Below are 22,735 nucleotides of genomic sequence, written 5' to 3'. Positions count from 1 at the left end.
ACAATCTTACTAACCAGTCAACAATAGTCACTCCACCACCCTTCAGGCATTCCACAGCACACCCATCCATACCTGCAGCTTTCCCTGCTTTCATCTCCTTTACTGCCTTCTCCACTTCCCCCTTCGTGATCAAAGAATCATTCAACTCTCCCAACACATTTATTCCTTGCACCCTTCCATCCGCCACAATCTCAGCCACCCTTTCCTCCTCTACATTTAACAATCTTTCAAAATACTCTGCCCATCTCTTCCTTACTGCATCCATCTCAATTAACATCCTTCCATCCTCTGCTTTTACTCGTTCTTCCTTCCCAGACTCTCCCTTTCGCACCCTTTTCACAGTTGGTACAGTTTCCATAAAAGTCTTTGGTGTGGTACTCTGTCAAATGCTTTCTTGAAATCTAAATAGATACTCTCCACCCATCCTTCTCTTTTCTGTAATGTTTCTGTTACTCTGTTATAGTAGCTCAACAGATTAGTAACACAGGATTTTCCTTTTCTGAAACCAAACTGTCTTTCTGTTATCATACTGTGTTCTAGATGATTTACCCAAACTTTTCTTATAAGCTTTTCTAATACCTTGCTTACAACACTGGTTAGTAATACTGGTCGGTAGTTGAGTGGATTTTGTCTATTCTCTTTCTTGAATAAGGGAACAATGTTTGCTTTCTTCCAAATATCAGGAAGTTTTCCTTGCCCCAAGGATTCCTTGAAAATTAAAAATAATGGTTTACTTAACTCCTTTGCACATTCATGTAGCACCCAACATGAAATTTTATCAGGACCATTTGCTTTTCCTTTGTCTAAATTACTTAACTCCTCCTGTATTTCTTTTTCTGATATTTGTATATATCTGGTAATATGTGTGGGCATGCATGTTCCATATCATCCCTCTCAAAATTTTTTTCTTCTGTAAAAACTAATTGGAAATTCTTATTTAGTGCTTCACAAATATCCTTCTCTTGTGTATAGGTGATCCCCTCATCTTTAATGGGTTGTATTTTATCTTTCACTTTGGCTTTGCTTCTGATGTAGCTGTAAAATAGCTTCGGTTGATCACTACTTTTGTTTATGATATCCTCTTCAAACTGTTTCTGGGCCTCCCTCCTTATTCTTGTATAATCGTTTCTTGCCTGTTTGTAGTTGTTATATGCCCTTTCACTATTGTGTCTTCTGTATCTATTCCACAATAAATCTCTTTTTTCTTTTGATTTTTTACATTCTGTATTAAACCATTTCTTTATTTTCTTTTTTGTTTCTCTGTGCTCTGGAATATATTTCTGGACTCCTACTTAGTAAAGTCCACAGAATTTTTTATATATAGCATTTAAATCTTGTCCTCTAAGCTCCTTTTCCCAATCAGTTTCTAAGAAGTACTTCTTTAGGTCATGGTAGTCTTCCTTTTTTATAATATAGGCTCCTTTTGAAACCTTCATTTTGTGTGTGTGTGTGTGTGTGTGTGTGTGTGTGTGTGTGTGTGTGTGTGTGTGTGAGCAAAAGAACTCAGTTTCAACCAGTTTTACCCAAATCTGGAGGAAGGGTTGAGGGTCAGCCAAAAAGGAAACAGTTTCTGAGAACACTAGGCCAAAGGTCAGGGCCGCAGAGCTAGGTCATTCTTTGGCCTAGCAAAATGAACTTAAGTATTTTTTATCCAGTTCTGACTAATCTTAGGGGAATGGTTTTGAGAATGATGAGAATGAAGTGGTTCACTTTTGGGAACAACCAGTCAAAAGTCAAGCTCACTAGGCAAGGTCAAAGTTCGATCTTATATGTCTGTGTTTAAAAATAATTAGAATAGTTTTGATCTTTTTGTATCAAGCTTGATGGATGAGTTTAGGATCACCCAAGGGGTTAATTTTTTTAGTACAGTGGGTCAATGGTTACTCTAGACCAATTGGCAAGGTCGACTTATACAGGTTTGATTGATTTTGAGTAAATTGTGGAAGAGTACAGTTTCAAACAAGGATAAAGATATTTAATTGAAAGAGCAATTAGCCAAAGGCCAAGGTCACTGGATAAGTCAAATCAGTTTTGGTTTGAGCCAAAGTTATTGAAGTGGTTTAGGATTAGACAGAAATAATGATTCATTTTCAGAATAATCTTTTGAATGTCAAGGTCACAGGGCAAAGTCAAATATTTGACTTTTAGTAAAGTTGCTGGGCCCAGGTGTTCCACGTTGTGAGTGCATCTTCGTGTTCTTATTCTTGTTATTGGATTTGTATTATTCCTGGTCTTCATTCTCTTGTTCTTAGATCAGGTTACGTTAGATTACACAGAATGAGTGAGGCAATGTATATATGTTAATAGTTGCCACCGATGCCGGTATCATGGAGTATCGTAGATTTCTGCTGCTACCACATGTAGATAATAGTCATAGTTTGGAGTTGGGATTGTATTTGTAGATCGGCGAGGCACCTCTGTCACTATTAGTGTGAGCTGCTACCAATATTGGGTAGCTCATTGTGGATTTTATCTTGAGGTAGGTATTTCTCTGTTTCCCTTGCCCCTTTGTCTATCTTGTAAGTGAAGGCGAGGTTTAGATGCTCTGGGGTTAAGGGGTTTATATTGTGACACAGTTATGTGGCAGACAGAGTGACGAGACTCGCGTATTGTTAGAATGACTGCGAACCTTCTACTCTACCCTATCTCCTAAGCTTCCTTCTCTTGTCTTTCCAGTCCCTTCTACCTTCTCTGGTTCTCTCTGGCTCTCTGTCTCTTACCTCTGATTTCTTGGGATATATCATGGGCCGGGTTCCGGCTGGATGACAAGTGTGTGCATATGTGTGTATTGTCTGGTACATTTCCGTCATGTGAGCCACCTGGCTTCTGTCAGTTACCTGATGTGTTTGATACATCATGAGATTCTTGATCGCCTGGTATGTGTTTGCCATACATTATGTGTTTTCATTCTGGCCAGAGGATGTGTACGTCTCCACCTGAACACCAGACATTACATATTGTGCTAGTGGTACATAATGCCTATAACTGTTACATGCCTGTAACTATTACATATTGTGTCATATTAATGCCTATATATTGCTCGGCATGCCAGACTGATGTACCTACGACCTATCTTTGTATAACAATCTACCCATATTTAGAAATGTGTTACATTGCTATTTATCTACTTGTAAATACATGGTACTTGTTATAATTTTGTAACACTGAATATAGTAACGTAATTGTAGGAACATAGTAACATTGCAGTAACAAAACTGTAGCCTATAACATAATTGAACATGTATAATTTATATATATATACATACACTCATCTCACCTAAAGTGCGCCTTCGCAAAGTGCATCTCGCCTAATGTGCGTTGGGGGTCTGACAATAATTAATCACTTGGAAAGTGCGTTTGCTACTTGCAATGTGCAACGGGTATGAAAAATTGAGGCAAATACGGTATTCTCTTGCATCTTGCGAGCAAAATTTGTAGCATGATATGGGTAAGGGAAGGGCTGGTGAGTGTGTGTGGTGGGGTGCAGCTGGTGTGTGAGTGGTGACCACAGCAGCAGGATGACGGCTTATATCTGACCTGGACTTTGAGGGTTTCCTGGAGCGGCAACAGGCAGCACCTAACCTAGTGTAAACTAAGATGTGCATTCCATAAAACTGGCCACTCAATATTGTGCTTTAAGAGCATTCATTAACCCGTCACGTCCCGAGCTATTTCGCACCTCTGACACCCCCCAATCCCGAGGTATTTTTGAAAAAAAAATTTTTGGCTAAAACCTCCGCTTTTGTTGAGAAACATCGAAAATTCATAGAGAAATCGCTCACTGGAGGTTTAAAATACTCGATCCAGGTACCAGTACCTCCTTGCCTGACTGGGTTTTCTAACAGGCTGGCACCAAAGAAAACGAGTTCTATGGGAGGGTAACTAACTCACACCACTCGTAAACGGTAATTATTTATTTACTTGGTACGAATTTATATGTAGTACGAGAGTGTATTGGTTTTCAAACAGTAATATAGGCATTATAAGCATTGTTTCACTCACTAATTCATCACCATACCTGACCTTCTTTTGCCACAGTACCTGATCATTATTTCTGACTGTTTCTTCCTCTAATGCTGTGTAAACTTTGTCCTCCACATTGTCATCGATTGGGGAATCACTCTGGCCCTGAATGTCTTTACTGGCCAGGTCTCTGATAACAGGTGAATTGCCAAGACAGTGGCATGAGGGGGGGAGGGGGAGGTTATGTGGTGTAAGGCATTGTCCCTGCTTGGCATCTTGAAGAGGAATAGAGGAAGGTGTCCCGTGTATATGTACGAAAAATCACGCGCGAAAATTGAAAATTGTGCAAATTAGGGACCTTGCAATTGCACGACGTACCAGTACGTCGCTGGGACTAGCAAATGCAAAATGTTGCAATGTACTCATACGTCGACGGGACGGGGCGGGTTAATCACTGGCACAGTTGTCACCAGGGTTGCCAGTTGGTATTTTTCAATACCAAATGAGGCAATTTTGTAATGAAAAAATTGATCGGTAATCATTCAGAACGATTAATTACCAAAAATTCGATCGGTAATGGCTGAGAATGATAAATTACCAAAAATTTGGTCAGTAATGATTCAGAGTTATTCATTACCAAAAGCATTTTTCAAATGTATGAGTGTACCAAGGGTGGAGACGGTGGATTTTTTTTTTTTTTTAAATGCAAGAAAGAAGGAACCAAATGCTAAGAGCCGACAAACCGTTCTTTCCAAGAAAAAAAAGAATACAAAAGAGAGCCAAATCCCTTCCAGTAGTGACGAGAGTGAAAGTGCAAAACAGCTGTTGAGTGTTTTGATTCGGTTTCCAAGGTACGGCCTCGGATACCACAACAACAATTTGCATTATCTACCCTCTGTACAGCGCTAATAAGGTCTTGAATTTTCATAATAAATATACAATATTACTCTTGCATGTTTCTATTATAAGTTTTCCTTTTGCATTTTAGTTAGGGGAAGGTATTGGTGAATCCATATACGAAAATTCAGGATTTGTCTTCCATAAAGCCATTTTAACATGAGATTGTATGCTTCGCAAAGTGCAAATTTATAAAGTGTGACGTGCTGTGTTGCCCTTATCACGCACTTTACACGAGATGACATCTCTCTCTCTCTCTCTCTCTCTCTCTCTCTAATGTTATGCTAGGTGTTTTTATGTCGACTTCTTGCCCTAAAGACACTAGCTACTGAGTGGGGTCCTCTTTCAAGACCGGAACTTGAACACCTTAACAGAGGAACAGGGCATAAACACTCGGCAGGCTACCTTAACACTTCTATTGCCTTAATTCGACTTCCTTACAATACACATACAAACATATACAATACAGGGCACAGGTACAGTGACAGGATTATTAGGGTCAGTATTTACACATACAATGTGATTACCCTCAGTCGGTAATATACACCATTAATACATAGGAGTTGGAGACAGTCCATATTGTCCTTTCTTCGGTACAGTCCTAGTGTATTGTTCTTGGGATCTGGGCTTAGGTATCTTGCACTGTATGTCAAGGCACTGCTGTCTGTAGATACATTCACTGTCAGTTTTAACTGTATCACTGCTCTGAGTACAAACACATAAGACAGGCACTGTCAGTCTCTGTTTCCTGGTATGACACTGAGATTGCACTAGAGAATTTCTTGAGCTGCCAAAACCTGGACTCAATTAAGGTGGCGACCGGGCGTAAGGGGCTGGCCCATGGGCATGCCTTCCCGTAGGGCATGGGACTACTGCAGGGGGCATCATAGCCCAGGCATGTTCCTGGTCCGGGGTACAGGGAGGCTTCCTCCTGGTGGAGCCTTGACCTGGTGAGTGACCCTCGGGGCTAGGGCCGAACAGGGTCAAGAGTCGTTCCTGCCACCTCCTGCTCTGGGCGGAGGGCTGTCGGTGAAAGGAGCACAGGAGATCCCCCCCTGGGGTCCATGGGACGTCCCTGGGAGGCTGGGGACTGCGGTCACCACTAGACTGAGGCGTCGTCAGGGGTTGTCTGTGGCGTCCCTTCTGGGTTGCATCCATCAGGTCCAGGCATCGTCCAGGGGCAATCCAAAGGGCGTGGATCCCCTCCTCTGCGATCGGGCCCTGTCACCACTCCTCAAACGGCAGCCCCTCCTGGGAACCACACCTGTGGGGAGAGTGGGAAGATCGTCCCGGGCGGCCTCTGGGTGGAAGGTGGGCTGTGCCAAGGACTCCCTCTGACAGGGAAGCCCTAGGGAGTGTAGACGAAGGGTGTACGGTGGCTGACCCCTCCCCAACGTGGACGGTGGCCGGTGTCGTGGTTCTACAGACCCTGAGGGCAGCAGCAGAAGGGCATTTGGTGGTCAACCCTTCCCAGGTATGGACTGTGGCCGATACTGCGGTGCTGCTACCGGAGGAGGAAGAGGCAGATGAAGGGTGTATGGTGGCCATCCCTTCCCCAACGCGGACAGTGGCCAACATCGTGGTTCCGCATCCCTCTGGTATACCAGCCGACGTGCATACAGTGGCCGTCACGTCCAGTCCGGGGCGTACAGTGGCTGCCACCGTGGGGCTGGTTCCAGGTGTGGCTGCAGCAGAAGGGCGTATGATGGCCATCCCTTAATGGGTACAGATGGTGGCCGATACCACGGTGCTGCAGGGGGCAACAGCAGAAGGATGTTCGGTGGCTGATCCTTCCCCGGTATGGACGGCAGCCACTACCGCAGTGCTGTTTGGGACTGTTTAAACAAGTCCCACCTCGATCCTGGAGAAGGCTGGCCCGGCCGAGATGTAGGTGGCCAGTACTGCATAGGTGCTGCTGGTTGTGTTGAGGGGAAGAGAGGCGTAGGGCCGTGGCATACTGGGGCCTGTCTCGCTCGGACCCGGTGCATCCTTTACCTGCCTCACTGTGGTGTCTTCCTGGGGTGGGAGTGGGGTTGCAACTCCGTCCTTGGAGGGGGGGGGGGAACTCTGCGGGGGTTCGTATCTTATATATATATACTGTATACAGTATATATATATATATATATATATATATATATATATATATATATATATATATATGAGTATAATAGTAATATACAGTAGCAGCAATGCAATGGCAAGACTACAATTAATTGTCTAAAAAACTGCTCTTATATGAAATACCTGCTATCTAATTATATGTGACATAGTAATATGAATTATATACAAGTAGATTAGCTACATTCTGTTGTGCAGTATATAGTTACATTAGTACTTTACTATACGTCTATCTATCTATCTATCTATCTATTGACAGACGCCTTAATCCCGTAAGGGGTGGCCAGAAACAAATCGCCTGCATGTCGCTCTGTCCCCCAACATTTCACTGCCCTGCTCCCTGCTTATACCCCCATCTCTCATATACCTCTCCACTCCATCCCTCCATCTTATCATTGGCCTCACCCTCCCTCTCCCCCCCCTCCACCTCACTCACATACACTCTTCTCGCCAGTCTCTAACTCTCCATCATCTCCACATGGCCAAACCACCTTAATGTGTTTCTCCTAACGATTCCTATCACATCCACATCCACACCACAACACTCCTTCACTTCCTCTTTTGTCAGTCTGTCTCTCCATATGACTCCACATGCTCCTCTCAAATAACTCATTTCCATTGCTCACACTCTTGATTTTTGTCCCCCCAACAAGGTCCAAGCTTTACTTCCATACGTTAGAGTTGGTATCACAATACTGTCATGTAGTAGCTTTTTCACTTTTATGCTCACTTCCCTGTTTCTTATCACTGCTTTCAAGGAACCAGCAACCTTTCTTCCCCCCTTCACCCTCCAAACTTTCATCCTTACTCATCACACTACCCATATACTTAAACGCACTCACATTCTCCATTACCTCCCCATCCAATCTCACTGTACATTCAGTGATTTCACCGTCACTTTACTGTTCCCTACATTCACCATTACTCTTCCCTATATTCACCTTTAGATTCCGTTTCTTACACACTCTCCCAAACTCATCCACCAAGCCTTGCAGCTTCCCTTCGTCTTCACTTAACAACACAGCATCATCTGCAAACACTGCCCTCTCTCAATAGGGCTGCTCCGACATCCACTGCCCTACCTTGTATCTCTTTTATAACCCCATCCATATACAGATTGTTTCAATCAAACCTTCAAATAGAAAAATTCACTCAGTTCACTGTCCACACGCACTGCAGCCTTAGCACCTTCATACATGCTCTTCACGGCCTTCATCAATTTCCCATCTACTCCATATATATTCTTAATACTTTCCACAATCCTTGTCTATGCACCCTGTCATATGCTTTCTCCAAATCTAAGATTTCTGTTGCTGCCAGTAGTAGATAATAGTTGTTGCTAGGAGCTGGGATTGTAGTTGTAAATTGGTGAGGCACCTCTGTCACCAGCGATGTGGGCTGCTACCAATATAAAGTCGTGAGGCAATGAATTGATCACCGTGGGTTTTATCTTGAGGTAGGTATTTTTCTGTTTCCCTTGCCCCTCTGTCTCTCTTGTATCATAAGTCAAGGTGAGGTATAGACACTCTGGGGTTAAGGGGTTTTTGTTGTGACACAGTTATGTGGCAGACAAAGTGACGTGCCCCATGTATGGTGAGTGTGATGGCGAACTTCCTACTCTACCCTACCTCCTAAGCTTCCTTCTCTCATCTCACCAGTCCCCTTCTGCCTTCTCTGGTACTCTCTGGCTCTCTGATTCTCACCTCCAATTTCCCGGGATATATTACTGGCCTGTTTTCAGCTGGGTGACGTGTGTGTGTGTGTGTGTGTGTTCTTACCTAATTCTATCTATCTATCTATTGCCAGACGCCACAATCCCGTTTGGGGTGGCCACAAACAAATCGCCTCCAAGTCGCCCTGTCCCCCGCCATTTCACTGCCCTGCTCCCAACTCACATCCCCCTCTCTCATATACCTCTCCACCCCATCCCTCCATCTTACCTAATTGTTCTTACCTAATTGTATCTTTACAGGAATGAGTCAAGCTCGTACTGTCCTGTGTCTTAAACCATATTTATCGTACATATCCTTAAAACTGTGAATTGTTTTGGCACACACTATTTCGTTCGCTAGTGCATTCCACTGATCAACTGCTCTGTTTGGGAAACTAAATTTCCTTACGTCTTTATCACCTCTCTTTTTATGCAGTTTTTTTCAGTGTCCTATAGGTTATGTAATCATTTATGTCTATTTTCTCCTTCCCTGATGTGCAGTTATATAGCATAATCATGTCACCTCTTTTCCTTCTCTCCTGTAGTGTTGGTAGATTCAGTTTTTTTTTTAGCCTTTCTTCGTAACTTAGATCGCTTAAGCTTGGTACCCATCTTGTAGCGGCCCTTTGAACTTATTCAATCTTGTCTATGTGTTTTTTGAGATGAGGACTCCAGACTACTGATGCCTAATCCAGGGTTGGTCTGATGAATGATGTTATTATCTTTCTTAGCATGTCGTCATTTATGTATATGAACGTTATTCTCATATTTGCAAGCAGTGTATGCATGTTCCGTACCTTCTCACTGATGTGGTCAGCCGGAGATAGTCTAATATTGATAATCACACCTAGGTCGTTCTCTCTTTCTGATGAGTGTAGGGTTTAATTTCCTGATTCATAATCCCACTCAGGTCATTTTCCACTTTTACCAAACTTGATTACATGATACTTGTCCACACTGAATTCCATTTGCAAGGTATTACTCCATTCATGAAGTTTATTTAATTCTTCTTGTAGGTCTTTACAAGGGTCCGTGTTAGTGATTCTCCTTTGTAGTTTTGCATCATCTGCAAACATATTTAGATAGCTTTCATTTCCAATGTTATTGTATATATCATTTATATACACTAAAAACATGTTTGGTGCCAGCACTGAGCCTTGTGGAACTCCGCTAGTCACTTCTTTCCATAATGAGTATTTTCCCCTTAGTACTGTTCTCATTTCTCTATTTGTGAGAAAATTTTGCATCCAACAATACAGTTTGCCTCGGATTCCTCGTTGATGGTACAGTTTCCATAAAAGTCTTTGGTGTGGTACTTTGTCAAATGCATTCTTGAAATCTAAATAGATACTGTCCACCCATCCTTCTCTTTTCTGTAATGTGTCTGTTACTCTGTCATATTAGCTCAACAGTTTAGTAATACATGATTTTCCTTTTCTGAAACCAAACTGTCTTTCTGTTATCATATTGTGCTCTTCTAGATGATTTACCCAAACTTTTCTTATAAGCTTTTCTAATACCTTGCTTACAACACTGGTTAGTGATACTGGTCGGTAGTGAGTGGATTTTATCTATTCCCTTTCTTGAATAAGGGAACAATGCTTTCTTTCTTCCAAATATCAGGTAGTTTACCTTGTCTCAAGGATTTCTTGAAAATTAAAGATAATGGTTTACTTAACTCCTTTGCACATTCATGTAGCACCCAACATGAAATTTTATTAGGACCATTTGCATTTCCTTTGTCTAAATTACTTAACTCCTGTATTTCCTTTTCTGATATTTGTACATCTGGTAGTATGTGTGGGCATGAATGTTCCACATAATCCCTCTCAAAATTTTTTTCTTCTGTAAAAATTGATTGGAAATTTTTATTTAGTGCTTCACAAATATCCTTGTCTTGTGTATAGGTGATTCCCTCGTCCGTAATGGATTGTACTTTATCTTTTACTTTGGTTTTGCTTCTGATGTAGCTGTAAAATAGCTTCGGTTGATCACTACTTTTATTTATGATATTTGGAGGATGGTATACGTTTATTGATATCTGGCCGACATGACGGAATGCATTATCAGGGAGTAGGATTGTTGCTGGGTTGTAAGGCAAATAAGGCTTTATGTGATTGGGGTCCTATAGATGAGCGATTGTTATACGCACGGTTTAAATCAAATCATGGCAACATCAGTCTGTTTGTGTGTTATGCACCTACTAATGATGCACTCGATGAAAGGAAAGACACATTTTATGAAAAGTTGCAAGAAGGAGTAGGAAGGGTACCTAGGCATGATGTTTTGATCTGTGTTGGAGACTTTAATGCAGTAATGGGCTGTTCAAATGAGGGATTTGAAGCATGTATGGGTAAGATGGGAGTTGGTAGTAGGATGAGTGAAAACGGAGTGAGGTTTGGAAGCTTCTGTCTAGCAAATGACTTAGTCATCGGGGGCACACTCTTTCAGCATTGCAATATACACAAGACAACTTGGGTGTCGCCGTGTGGAAAATATAAAAATCAGATTGATCACATCGCTATCAGTAGGAGGCATAAAAGTTCTCTGCTAGATGTTCATGTTAAACGGGGAGCGGATATTGGTAGTGACCATCAACTCAGCATTGCAAAAATAAGGTTTAAACTTAAAAATCAGAAGAAGGAAAAATCTGGTGTTGGTAGATACGATATTGTTAAGCTTAGAAGGGAAGGAGAAGAAAAGGAGGAATTCAGATTAGAATGCAGAAATAGGTTTTTGGTGTTGGAAACGTTGGAAGAGGGGGAGAGAAGTGTAGGTGAGATGTGGGAGGATGTGAACAAAGTTTTGCATGAGACTGCTGAATGTACGATTGGAAGGAGACATAGATTCAGGAGAAAGAAATGGATATCAGAGGAAACGTGGGATATGATGAAAAAGAGAGGTGAGGCTAAATTGAGGAGTGAGATGCAATGCGTTGATGAACGAGAGATTGAATTAGCAAGAGCTGCGTACTGGAGTTTGAATTCAGAAGTAAGAAGGTTAGCTAGGAGAGATAAAAGAAGATGTGTGGATGAAAAAGTTGCAGAGACTGAAATCTTAATAAACAAAAATGATGGACAGAGTCAAAGAATAGCATATGAATCGATTAGAGAACTGAGTGGTAATGCAGGTAAACGCAAGGAAATACCAGTTAGAGACAGGGAAGGAAATTTATCAACCAAAGATGGAGATATTAAAAATAGATGGAAAGAGCATTTTGAGACAGTTCTTAATAGACCAATACCACCAGAAGAGGATATACTGTCTGCTCAGAAAGATTTAAATATAGAAACAGGAGAGTTGAGGCTTGCAGAAGTGGAGAAAGCAAGAAAACAGTTAAAGAATAATAAGGCACCAGGGGAGGATGGTTTATTTCTGGAAATGTTTAAAGTGGAGGGGGATAGATTACTAATGATCTTGACCAAGCTATTCAATAAGATATGGGTGACGGGGTTACTACCATCAGTTTGGTAGAATGGTGTAATTGTTAAAGTTCCGAAGAAGGGAGGCCTGAGTGAATGTGGTAATTGGAGGGGAATCTCTTTGTCACTGATAGCTTTGAAAGTTTTCAGTAGAGTGTTGTTAAATAGGTTGGAGCCGGTGGTTGAGGGTATTCTGAGGGATGAACAGGCTGGTTTTAGAAAGGGACGTGGTTGCAATGATCAGATCTTTATAGTTAGGCATTTGATGCAGCAAGTTAATGAAATGAGAGTACCGTTAAGTCTTTGTTTTGTTGATTTTGAAAAGGCTTTTGATAGTGTTTCGAGAGAGACTATGGGGAAGATCATGAGACATTATGGAATACCAGAGGAGTTTGTGAGGGTCATTATGAACATGCATGAGGACACATTTTGTAAAGTGATGGTTGATGGTTGTCTGAGTGATTCGTTTGAAGTCAAGTCCGGAGTAATTCAAGGTGGTGTTCTATCGCCTTTACTATTTATATTGGTCACTGATTACATTATGAAACGCGTTGGAACAGAAACCGGTGCAGGTGTACTTTGGGGAGAGAACAGGAAACTTTTGGATTTAGATTATGCAGATGATATAGTTTTGATTTGTGATGGGCCAGAAGAGATGCAGAGAGTGTTGGATTGTTTGGTGAGTGAAGGTCGCAAGGTGGGTTTGGTTATTAATTGTGGAAAAACTGAAATAATCAATATGAATATGGAAAATGCGCAGGAATGTGTAATTGGAGGTATGGTTGTAAAGCAAGTTGATAGGTTTAAATATTTAGGTACTTATTTAGCCAAGGATGGTTCTTTGAACTTTGAATTCGAGGAAAGGTTAAAGAAGGCTAATCAGGCAATGGGAATGCTTAAAAATATTTGGAATAATAACAATTTTTCTGTGCATACAAAAATCAAACTTTATAAGGTAATGGTTAGGAGTATCTTAATTTATGGACACGAGTCTTGGTACAGCACAGTGACTATGGAAAATAAATTCTTGGTGTTTGAAAACAAAGCACTTAGAAGAATATTAGGAGTTAAGTGGTGGGAAAGGATACCAAATAGTAGAATTAGAGAAATAACGGGAGTGCAGCCGGTCGATGAATATGTTAGGTTCTCACGATGGAAGTGGCTAGGACATGTGTATAGGAGACAGGGAATAGTACGAGGTACACCAGGGTGGGTGGCACTTGGTAGGAGAGGTAGAGGAAGGCCAAAAGAGACGTGGGTGAGGACAATGAGACGGGAAGCTGGAGATGAGTGTTGGGGAGATCTTGAGGGGTTAGCACAAGATAGGATGTGGTGGTGTGAGTTCATCGAGGCCCTATGCATCCCCGAGGGTGCCACAGGAAATAATTGATTGATTGATTGATCCTCCCCAAACTGTTTTTCGGCTTCCCTCCTTATTCTTCTATAATCGTTTCTTGCATGTTTATAGTTGTTATATGCCCTTTCACTTTTGTGTCTTCTGTATCTATTCCACAACAAATTTCTTTTTTCTTTTGATTTTTTACATTCTGTGTTGAACCATTTCTTTATTTTCTTTTCTGCTTCTTTGTGCTGTGGGATGTACTTCTGGACTCCTATTTCATAAAGTTCACAGAATTTTTTATACAAAGCATTTAAATCTTGTCCTCTAAGCTGCTTTTCCCAATCAGTTTCTAAGAAGTACTTCTTTAGGTCATGATAGTTTCCCTTTTTTATAGTTTAGGCTCTTTTTGTAACTTTCATTGCTGTTAATTAGGTCATATGCAATCCCGAAGTTGCAATTTAGTACTGCATGGTCGCTTTTTCCGAATGGAGAGTTATATATTAAATTGTCAGTATCGTTTTCTTCCCTAGTAAATATAAGATGTAGCATTGAGGGTACATCGAGTCCTCTTTCTCTGGTGCTTTCCCTTACATGTTGCGTTAGGGAAAACTCCTGCACGAGATCCAGGAACTTTTGGTCCCAACAGCTTTCTTGGCTTATTATACCTAGAGTAGTCCAATTTATATTTGTATTAAAATCTCCATTTAGTATAATTCTTTCCGATTTCTCTTCCATTTTATGTAGTAATGCTCTCAAACTCTGAATTGTACTCTCTGCCAGGTCCTCGTATTCGCCTCTTTCCCATGTGTTTGATATGGGTGGCATGTACAAATTGGCTACAGTTACTTTCCCTTCAGATGTATTGATCTCTACTGCAATCAGATCTACTTGTGAGGGTATTTCTAGTTCTAGTTCTTTGACTTTTAGATTTTCTTAGTTAATATTATAATTCCTGCTCCTTTTTTTAAGTTTCTATCTCTTCTCCATATATTGTAGTCCTCTACGTTTAGGATGTCATTTGATGTCCTTGGTGTTAATTTTGTTTCGGTGAGACATGTTATATGTGATTCATTTTCTCTGATATAATCATTCATCCCTAATAATTAAGATAACATTCCATCCACATTTGAGTACATCAACTTATTCATCTTGTTTATACACTTGTCATGACTTAGTTCTACTACCTTCCTCCTTTTTATTCCCTCCTGTTTATGTACCACTTTCGTACCTGCAATCCAATTACTTTGTAAAAAAAAAAAAAAAATGTATTCTTCTCCTCCCCTGATCTTCCCTCATTTTTTGTTTTTGGTTGCTCCCTCTTCTCTTTCAGTAATTCCAGTTCCTCTTGTGTTAGGCATTATTTTATCCATACATTTTTGAACTCCTCTTTTACCATAAGATTCTTTGCATTATTTAGTATCTCCTCCACAGTGTTTCCACTCTGGAAGGTTACCTTTAGAGGCCTTGATTTGTTTCTCTCGTATTTCCCCAACTTTTTGTGTTCCTCTAGTCATTCATTCATTCATTCATTCATTGCCAGACGCCATGTATCCCAAACGGGGTGGCCAAGGGCTTAGAGTTAATTGTTTTACAGGGAGGGGCACTAATCCTCCACCAATCCCACTTGACATGTAGGGATGCCAACAGCATCTGGTGTTCCCAGGCGGTCACCCATCCAAGTACTAACCAGACCCAACGTTGCTTATACTTCCTTCAATATGCTCATTGCATTTGCCATCTCCTTTTTGTCTCTTGAGATCTTGTTTCTTACTTCTTCCTCTTCCATACCAGTGATTACTCTAGATTTGTTGATATCTGCTGAATCTCTGACTAATTTAGGATTGTTTTGGATTATTCTTTTCACTTCCTTTTTATTGCTTTTTTCTTCTACCCTTGTTTCTAAGTCTTTCTTTACTTTCACTATTTCAGCATAAGTGGTTTCCACATCATTTTTGTAGCTTTGCACAGCTTCATTCACCTGTGTTATCTTCTCAGTATCACTGCTCTGATCTATCAGATTGCTTACTTGCCTAATTGCCTCTGTATCATTTTTTAACTCTTCCATAATACTCTCGTGGTTGACTACTGTATTTGCCATTTCACTAATTTTCCTCCTAAGTGAACCCACTTCTACTGTCAGTTCATCCATTGTTGTGTCTTTCTTGTTGACTTCCTTTCCTAATTTTTCTATTTCTTCCTTTTGCAAGTGCATCTGTTTCTTAATTTCATCAATCCCATTCTGAAAAGCCATCTCTAGTCTGTGTTCTCGTTCCACCAGTTTATTGTGAGTCTCCATTTCAACCAGTTCTTGGTAGAAATCATCATCCTGCTTTCTACCTTTATCCCTTTTCTTTTCCAAATTTGCTTTACTAAAGTATGTGGCCATCATGCAGTACTAAAAGCACATATATTACTTACAAGCCCTGGGGCAGTCATAGACTAAACAACTGATCAGCTGATTTTGCACATTCTTGCGCTACTTTGTTTTCTTTACTGTTTGAACAACAGTCTTACTTAAAACTTCTTTTTTATATTAGAACACTGTTTACTCTAACCTGCTACAGAGCTTGACTCATATATAGATACTAATTTAGGTAATGCCATTGGCCAAGTTGGCCAGGTATGGAGTGGTGGCGACGTGCGTTTGCTCCGCTCGGTGCCTCGTGTGTGTGTGTGTGTGTAGTACATTTCCATCACATGAGCTAACTGGCTTTTGTCAGTTACCGGATGTGTTTGATACACACACACTTTAGCCTTTGTCCAAAGTAGAGGTCATGTGAGTCTCCAAGCCAAAATTGTGCTGCAGGGTGTTTGCCAAAAAGGCAAACACTCAACCAGTGACCTCTGATGACCCAGCTCTGAATTTTGGCCCCCATGAAACATTCCTTGGATCATATTTATTCCACATACATAGGTTAATGCCAGGTAAAATGAAAATTGAAGTAGTAGTTCATGAACAAATAGAGAGACAGACAGAAAGTGCCCTCTATATAGGAGATTAATGCCTATTATATAATAATGGGAGTGCCCAACTTATCTGAATTCGAAATTTATTTCTGATTCTTCTATTCCTTTTCTTTTTCTGCCTTTGGCTCTTTATTTTCCATTTTCCTGTGTCATTTTCGTTCTTCCTCTTCATCTAACTTTTCTCTAGATAGGGGGAGGCAGTAGCTCAGTCAGTAGAGAGGTGGCCTGCAGTCTCACCGGACCCAGGTTCAAATCCCCGCTAGGCAGGGAACAGTTTAAAGATCTGAATTTCATAAAAGCAGACTTTACTAATGTAGCAGAAGACTCGCCGACATGTCGTAAAAATACCCCCACTAATACTAATACACCATTCCTGTATGAGACAGCCCTAACATATATTCAATATGGATGGTGGGTGTTAGCGCCGAAGTGGTGACATGTAGAGGTGTATGGTATGGAGGAGGGCTACTGGGCCTTGAGAGCAGGCCGTGAAGCCTATGCCCAGAGTCGGACACATAAAAAAAAAAAAAAAAAAAGATGGACACTAACCTAAGCTTTCTTCTTGCCTTCCATTCAGATGGCGGAAGGGGTCGCAGGTGTTGGTGTATGTGCATGACTACCGCATGATCAAGGAGGCGTTCAACAAGCCAGAGTTCCTAGACAGACCCCAGTGGTACTTCTTCTGCATTAATGAATCCCCAAGTCTAGGTACGTCCTTGTTCTGTGTGTGTTTGTGATCCCCCGTTTATTTCGTTTTTTTTTTTTCTATTTCTTCGTCTTTCATCTTCTCTCTCTCTCTTTCTCGCTATTGAAACCCACACCTGATGGAACGACCCCGACACCACCACCCCAAAAGGAGGACACGGGGAGGCAACATCCACCCCAAGAGGAGGCCACGGGGAGGCTTGCGGGTGTCCCATGCCACACTGGCCCATGTCCCCAGCAACCTTATGCCCCTCTTCCACCCAGCCAGATTCGTGGGAAGTGCATCGGCCTGGTACATTACCTGCTGATGAGGACAGCGCTCACAAGACTTAGGGTGGGACTTGTTTTAATACAGTCCCAAGTAGGCCCTCAGTAGCAGAGTCCACTGAACCTGCCACTAAAAGAGGTAGAGAGACCACTGGTCCTTAGAGCCCTACTTTTCTGCAGGAGAGCAGTGGCACAACAGAGTCCATCGGACTTGCTGTAGAATGGGAGTCCACCGGACCTCCTTCTTCTGCCACCCACCTTCGGGAGCAGGCTTCTCGCCCCTTCAGCCAGACGACCCTCACCTGCAGTCCCAGGGAAAGGAGTGAAGCCATGGTAGAGTCCATCGTACCTGCCACAGGGGGAGAGACTACCAGTCGTCCCTCCTCCACTACCCCGGAGGCTCCCTATGAGGGCACTGTCTCTGGCTCAGCCCGCCCCTCCAGAGGCCAAGCGAGACGCCCCTCCTGCTCCGCCTCCTCTACAAAGGGTGGAGACTGCTCCCCAACAGGACTCCTGTTGGAGAGTGCCCTGTTTGGCCCCAGTCCCGAGGGCCACCTCACTCCTAAAGCCCCCACCAGGAAGGGACCACCCACCACACTGCCCTCCAGCTTACACCGGGCTCCAGAGTGCGCCGCCTGAGACCAGCGCCCCTATCGGGAGCGCACCCCTGATGGCCCTCTTTCCGCACCGGGCTGTCACCTGTACCTACCTGTGACTTTGTCACTGTGAGCCTCAGTGCCCCATCAGTGGTGTTATTGACTCTGTGCAACACTTGTGCCCCATCCATAGTGTTATAGACCCTAAGTGATATTTATTCCCCCCCCCCCCAGTCCAGAGTGTCAAGACCCGTGTAATACTAGTGGCCCCCCTATAGTATCCTGGACTCTGTGTGTTAGAGACTCTGTGTAATATTTGTGCCCCGCCCATAATATTGTGACCCCTGTGTAACACTTGCGACCTCCCTATAGCATCATGGACCCTATGTGTTATATTCTATGTATAATGTTGTGCCCCACAACCCCTGTGTAATACTTGTGCCCCAGTTGCAATGTCACGACCCCTGTGTAATACTTGTGATCATCTATAGTGTCATAACTCTGTGGAATACTTGCCCCCCTTTGATACATAGTGTTGTGAGATGCACCATACTTATGCCGCATATGTATTGTTGCCTCATGTACTAATAATGTAAAGTCCACTGTATTTGTTTGTAACGTAATATACGTGTAAGACTGGATAGCCTGTGTTTCAGCCCTATCCCTTGTTTGCATGCTCTAGCCCAGTCCTCAATAATAGAACCCAAGTCTGTGCCAATGTCTTAGTTCAAGAAGCTGGACCCAGAATACACTGCATAATACTGGCGGTTAGCAGTGGTTCTAGATCTGGCAGAGAGCAACAAGGGATGAAGGGAAAGTTACAAAAATGGCCTCCAAACCGCACGCCCAATTACATAGGTTCAACCCCGATCAGTGCGACAAACACATATATGTGCATGGTCAAACCTATGTTGGACATATGTTTGAACATGACAGAGAAAAGATTGCAGTAACGCCCCCACACCTGGAAAAAGTGGTCTCCAGTATTGAGACAAAAATTGTTCCAGAGCTAACATGGGCATAATTAAAAGAAATAGTGACACAAGCAGTCACACCCTCACTGAGGAAGGTTGTCACCTTCTTCCAGCTAGATGCCCTCACCTACGACGGTAACCTAGACAGCACCCTTGTCCAGGCCAGGTAACTCGTCAATGCCACCTGCCTGGAGGCCAATGCCACCACCCAGGACAAACACACCTTCAACACTCTACTGAGGATCCTCCCTATTGTCATCAGAGAACACTTTACAACCTACAATCTGACAGGGGACTTCAACAGAGACATTCAGTTGGTTAGGCACCTCCTTGCTGCCCACACCACTCTCCAACAGATGGGGGCGGTTAACCGGATCCCCACACAGAAACCGTCCCACATCAAACACCAGACGTCCCCCAGGAATGCTGCTCCTCCAAACCCCCTCACCATGCCGAGGGCACTCCCCACCAAGAGACGCCCCAACCCCAGAGAAACCACTAACTTGATCTCCATCATCCCATGGGAATTCTCTGCATGCAGCAACTGCTGCCCCATACACGACACTAGAGAGCAGCTGAAGGCCACCCAGTGCAAAGCATCCAACCAGGGGTGCCGCAAGGTCTCCGCCATCGAGGACGACAACTTCGAGGACGAGTCCCCCACAACCAACTATCCCGAGCCTGAGGAAACAGAGCTCTGAGAGAAGGATGCCCCACAGCAGTTGGATTTTTAGGACCGCCCCCGCACCTCCCCACAATGGTGGGGGCCACCTTACACAAATATTGCCCCCCAGTCTACGACAAGATGAAGCTGAACGGGGCTAAGATGAGGCTTCTGGCTGATACAGGAGCAGCCAGATCATGCCTCTACCACAATTTCAACTCCCACCACTCCACAGCCTTTGGCCCTCTCCTCCCCAGCTCCGCCCATCTCGTAGACATGGAGGATGGCCCCCTGCCCATCCGTGGGGAGACACGGGCTCTACGTGCTGAAACCCACCAGAATGTGTCCACGCAACACAGATTTATTGTCTTCAGTTCAATCTGTCGCTCATATGATGGCTACTTGGGGATAGATCTCCTACAAAAACTCCATACCAGCATCGACTGCCACAAGCAGTGCCTACATTTCAACAAATCACCAGACCCCTCCTCCTCAGCCACTATGCAAGTGAACCACCTCCCCTCTGCCCCCCTACCCATCCCATCATCTCATCCACTCTACATCCCTCACAACCCCTAGTGCCTCCCCCCTTCCCCCTCAAACCCTCACCTTTCCCATTACCATTGCCTCCACCATCACCATCCCCCCCAACCACGAGTCCTGGCCTCACCTACATCGACCCCTTGGGACTCCGTCTTGTTCTCTCCAAATCTACCGACAGGCACCACTGCCTCGTGCCTGTTGTCACCCACCTTCCTCACCCCCACATCAGAGCAATGTGCATCCACAACATTTCCACCACTCCCCTCACCCTCCCCAAGGGAGTAGTGGTTGGCGGGATGGAGGAAGCTGAGCCCTGCGCCTCTCCCGCCTCCCTTCTCTCCCACACCCTCCCCCCTATACCTGTCCATCTCAACACAACAAACCGACAGCCTTCCACGCCTCCTCCTGGACTTCCAAGATATCTTCTCACTGGGACCAACAGACATCGGCCACACCATGTACCTGTCCCATGAAATACACACAACAGGACCACCAATACGCCAACCCTCATGGAGGAAGAACCTGACTCAACGGGTTGAAGAAGACCGGCAGGTCCAGGACATACTAAATGTCGGCATTATATCACCCTCCACCAGCCTTTGTCCTCCCTATGCTTCTGCATGGACTACCGAAGACTCAGTGATGTAACTACCAAGGATGCCACACCTCTCCCCAGCATCAACGATTCCCTTGACTCCCTCTATGGGGCATCTTGGTTCTCCACCCTTGACCTGCAGTCAGGGTACTGGCAGGTCCCAGTGCACCCCGATGACAGAGGCAAGACCGCATTGTCTACAAGCAACAGGAAACATTATGAATTCAACGTGCTCCACTTTGGCCTCTGCAATGCCCCCACAACATACTCCAGATTGATGGAGTCAGTACTCAGCGGCCTCACCTGGAAAATATGCCTTGCTTACTTAGATGACGTAATAACCTTCAGCCGAACTTGGGCCAACCACCTACATCTACAGCAAGTATTTCTCAGGATCCAGCAGGCCGGGCTCAAGCTAAGGCCTTCCAAGTGTATCCTAGCAAAATGCTCCGTCTCCTTCCTGGGACATGTCATTTCCAAGGAAGGTATAGCCCCTGACCCAGAGAAGTTACGAGCCATAGCAGACCTCCCCCTACCCCGAGATATCCACGAGGTCCGCACCTTCATTGGCCTTGCGTCATACTACCGATGTTTTGTGAAAGGCTTTGATAACATCACAAAGTTGCTCCATGACCCAACAAGAAAGGGGAAACTTTTACATGGACAGAGGACCGAGTAAAGGCATTCATCACCCTCAAGGACAAGCTGATGACCTCCCCTGGAGTTGCATTCCTGTACTACATCCTTCCCTTTCACCTGTACACTGATGTGTCTCTAGTGGCTATCGGAGCCGTCCTAGCCCAAGTCCAAGAAGGGTGGGAGCATATTATCGCCTGCGCTAGTTGCATGCTGCACCTAGCTGAAAGGAATTACGCCGCTACCAAGTGAGAATGCCTGGGCGTCATTTGGGCCCTGCAGTACTTCCGGGCTTATCTGTCCGGCACCCATGTCACCCTAATCACTGATCACCAGTCCCTACATTGGTTATGACAATCAGAGACCCATAACGCCCAGATCATCTGATGGAGGGAAACCCTCGAAGAATTTAACTTCGACATAGTGTATCGGCCTGGTAAGCTCTACACAAATGCCGACGCCCTCTCCAGGCTGCCCATAAATTCCATCCACGCCACTTCCACACTCCTACAACACTGGCAAGAAAAAACCTCCCTGACTGGATACCATCACAAATATTCTCCAAACTCCAGAGACATGGCAACCACTTGTCCACTTACTCAGGCCACATTGCCCTAAACCCAGACACTGCCCTCGCCACCTTAACCCATCTACACTCAGACAAAGGAATACACCTCAGAAAAAAAAAACTCCTACAGATATTCAATGACACTTATTGGAACCCAAACCCCTCCCACCTCACCATACAAGTCGTCCAGGCACGCGAAGCATGTACCCTTGGAAAGGACACCACCAGAGCACCAGGCCCGTGCGGAAACATCCTGGCCTGCCATCCTTGGCAGCTGCCATCAGTTGACGTCGTTGGACCTCTTCCTCCCAAATTCAGCTATAAGTACATTATCACGTTCGTCGACATGTACTCTAAGTTCCTGATTGCCTCTCTGGCGAAAGAACACCATGTCGTCGCTGCAGCAGATGCACCGGTCCGCCACGTGTTCCCATACTTCGGCATTCCCCAGGCTATCCACTCCGACAATGTCCCAGAATTCACAAGCAAGATATGGACAGAGCTCGCCAGATTATTCAGCTACAGCATTTCCCATTCCTCACCATATTGACCGCAAGGAAATGGTATCTGCGAGAGGAGCCATCACTTCTACTCAACCAGGTTTGAACTAGAATCCAGGAGACCCAAAATGATGACTGGCTAGCCCAAGTCAAGATCGTGCAATGGGGAATTAACTCCTGTCCCCATGATGATGGCACCACTACATGAGCGAGTGCTCGGTGAGATGCCCCTTCTCCTACCACTTCACCACCACTTGCAACCACCCA

At 44.0% G+C, this 22,735-nt stretch overlaps 1 protein-coding gene across 1 annotated transcript in view; it reads left to right on the top strand.

Moving 5' to 3' along the window:
* The window catches only part of LOC145392003 (cytochrome P450 2L1-like), a 185,876-nt gene that overhangs the window by 28,750 nt on the left and 134,391 nt on the right, over nucleotides 1–22,735 (top strand). Inside the window, exon 3 of the mRNA XM_080266490.1 lies at nucleotides 16,998–17,128. Within this exon, the coding sequence (XP_080122616.1) occupies nucleotides 16,998–17,128 (131 nt within the window). The remainder of the gene's footprint in view (nucleotides 1–16,997; nucleotides 17,129–22,735) is intronic.

Source organism: Coenobita brevimanus, chromosome 2 (assembly GCF_032717465.1).
Source record: "Coenobita brevimanus isolate Jiangsu-jjx chromosome 2, ASM3271746v2, whole genome shotgun sequence".
Lineage (NCBI taxonomy): Eukaryota > Metazoa > Arthropoda > Malacostraca > Decapoda > Coenobitidae > Coenobita > Coenobita brevimanus.
Note: the sequence above shows the minus strand (reverse complement) of the source record. Positions and strands in the feature narration are given on the sequence as shown.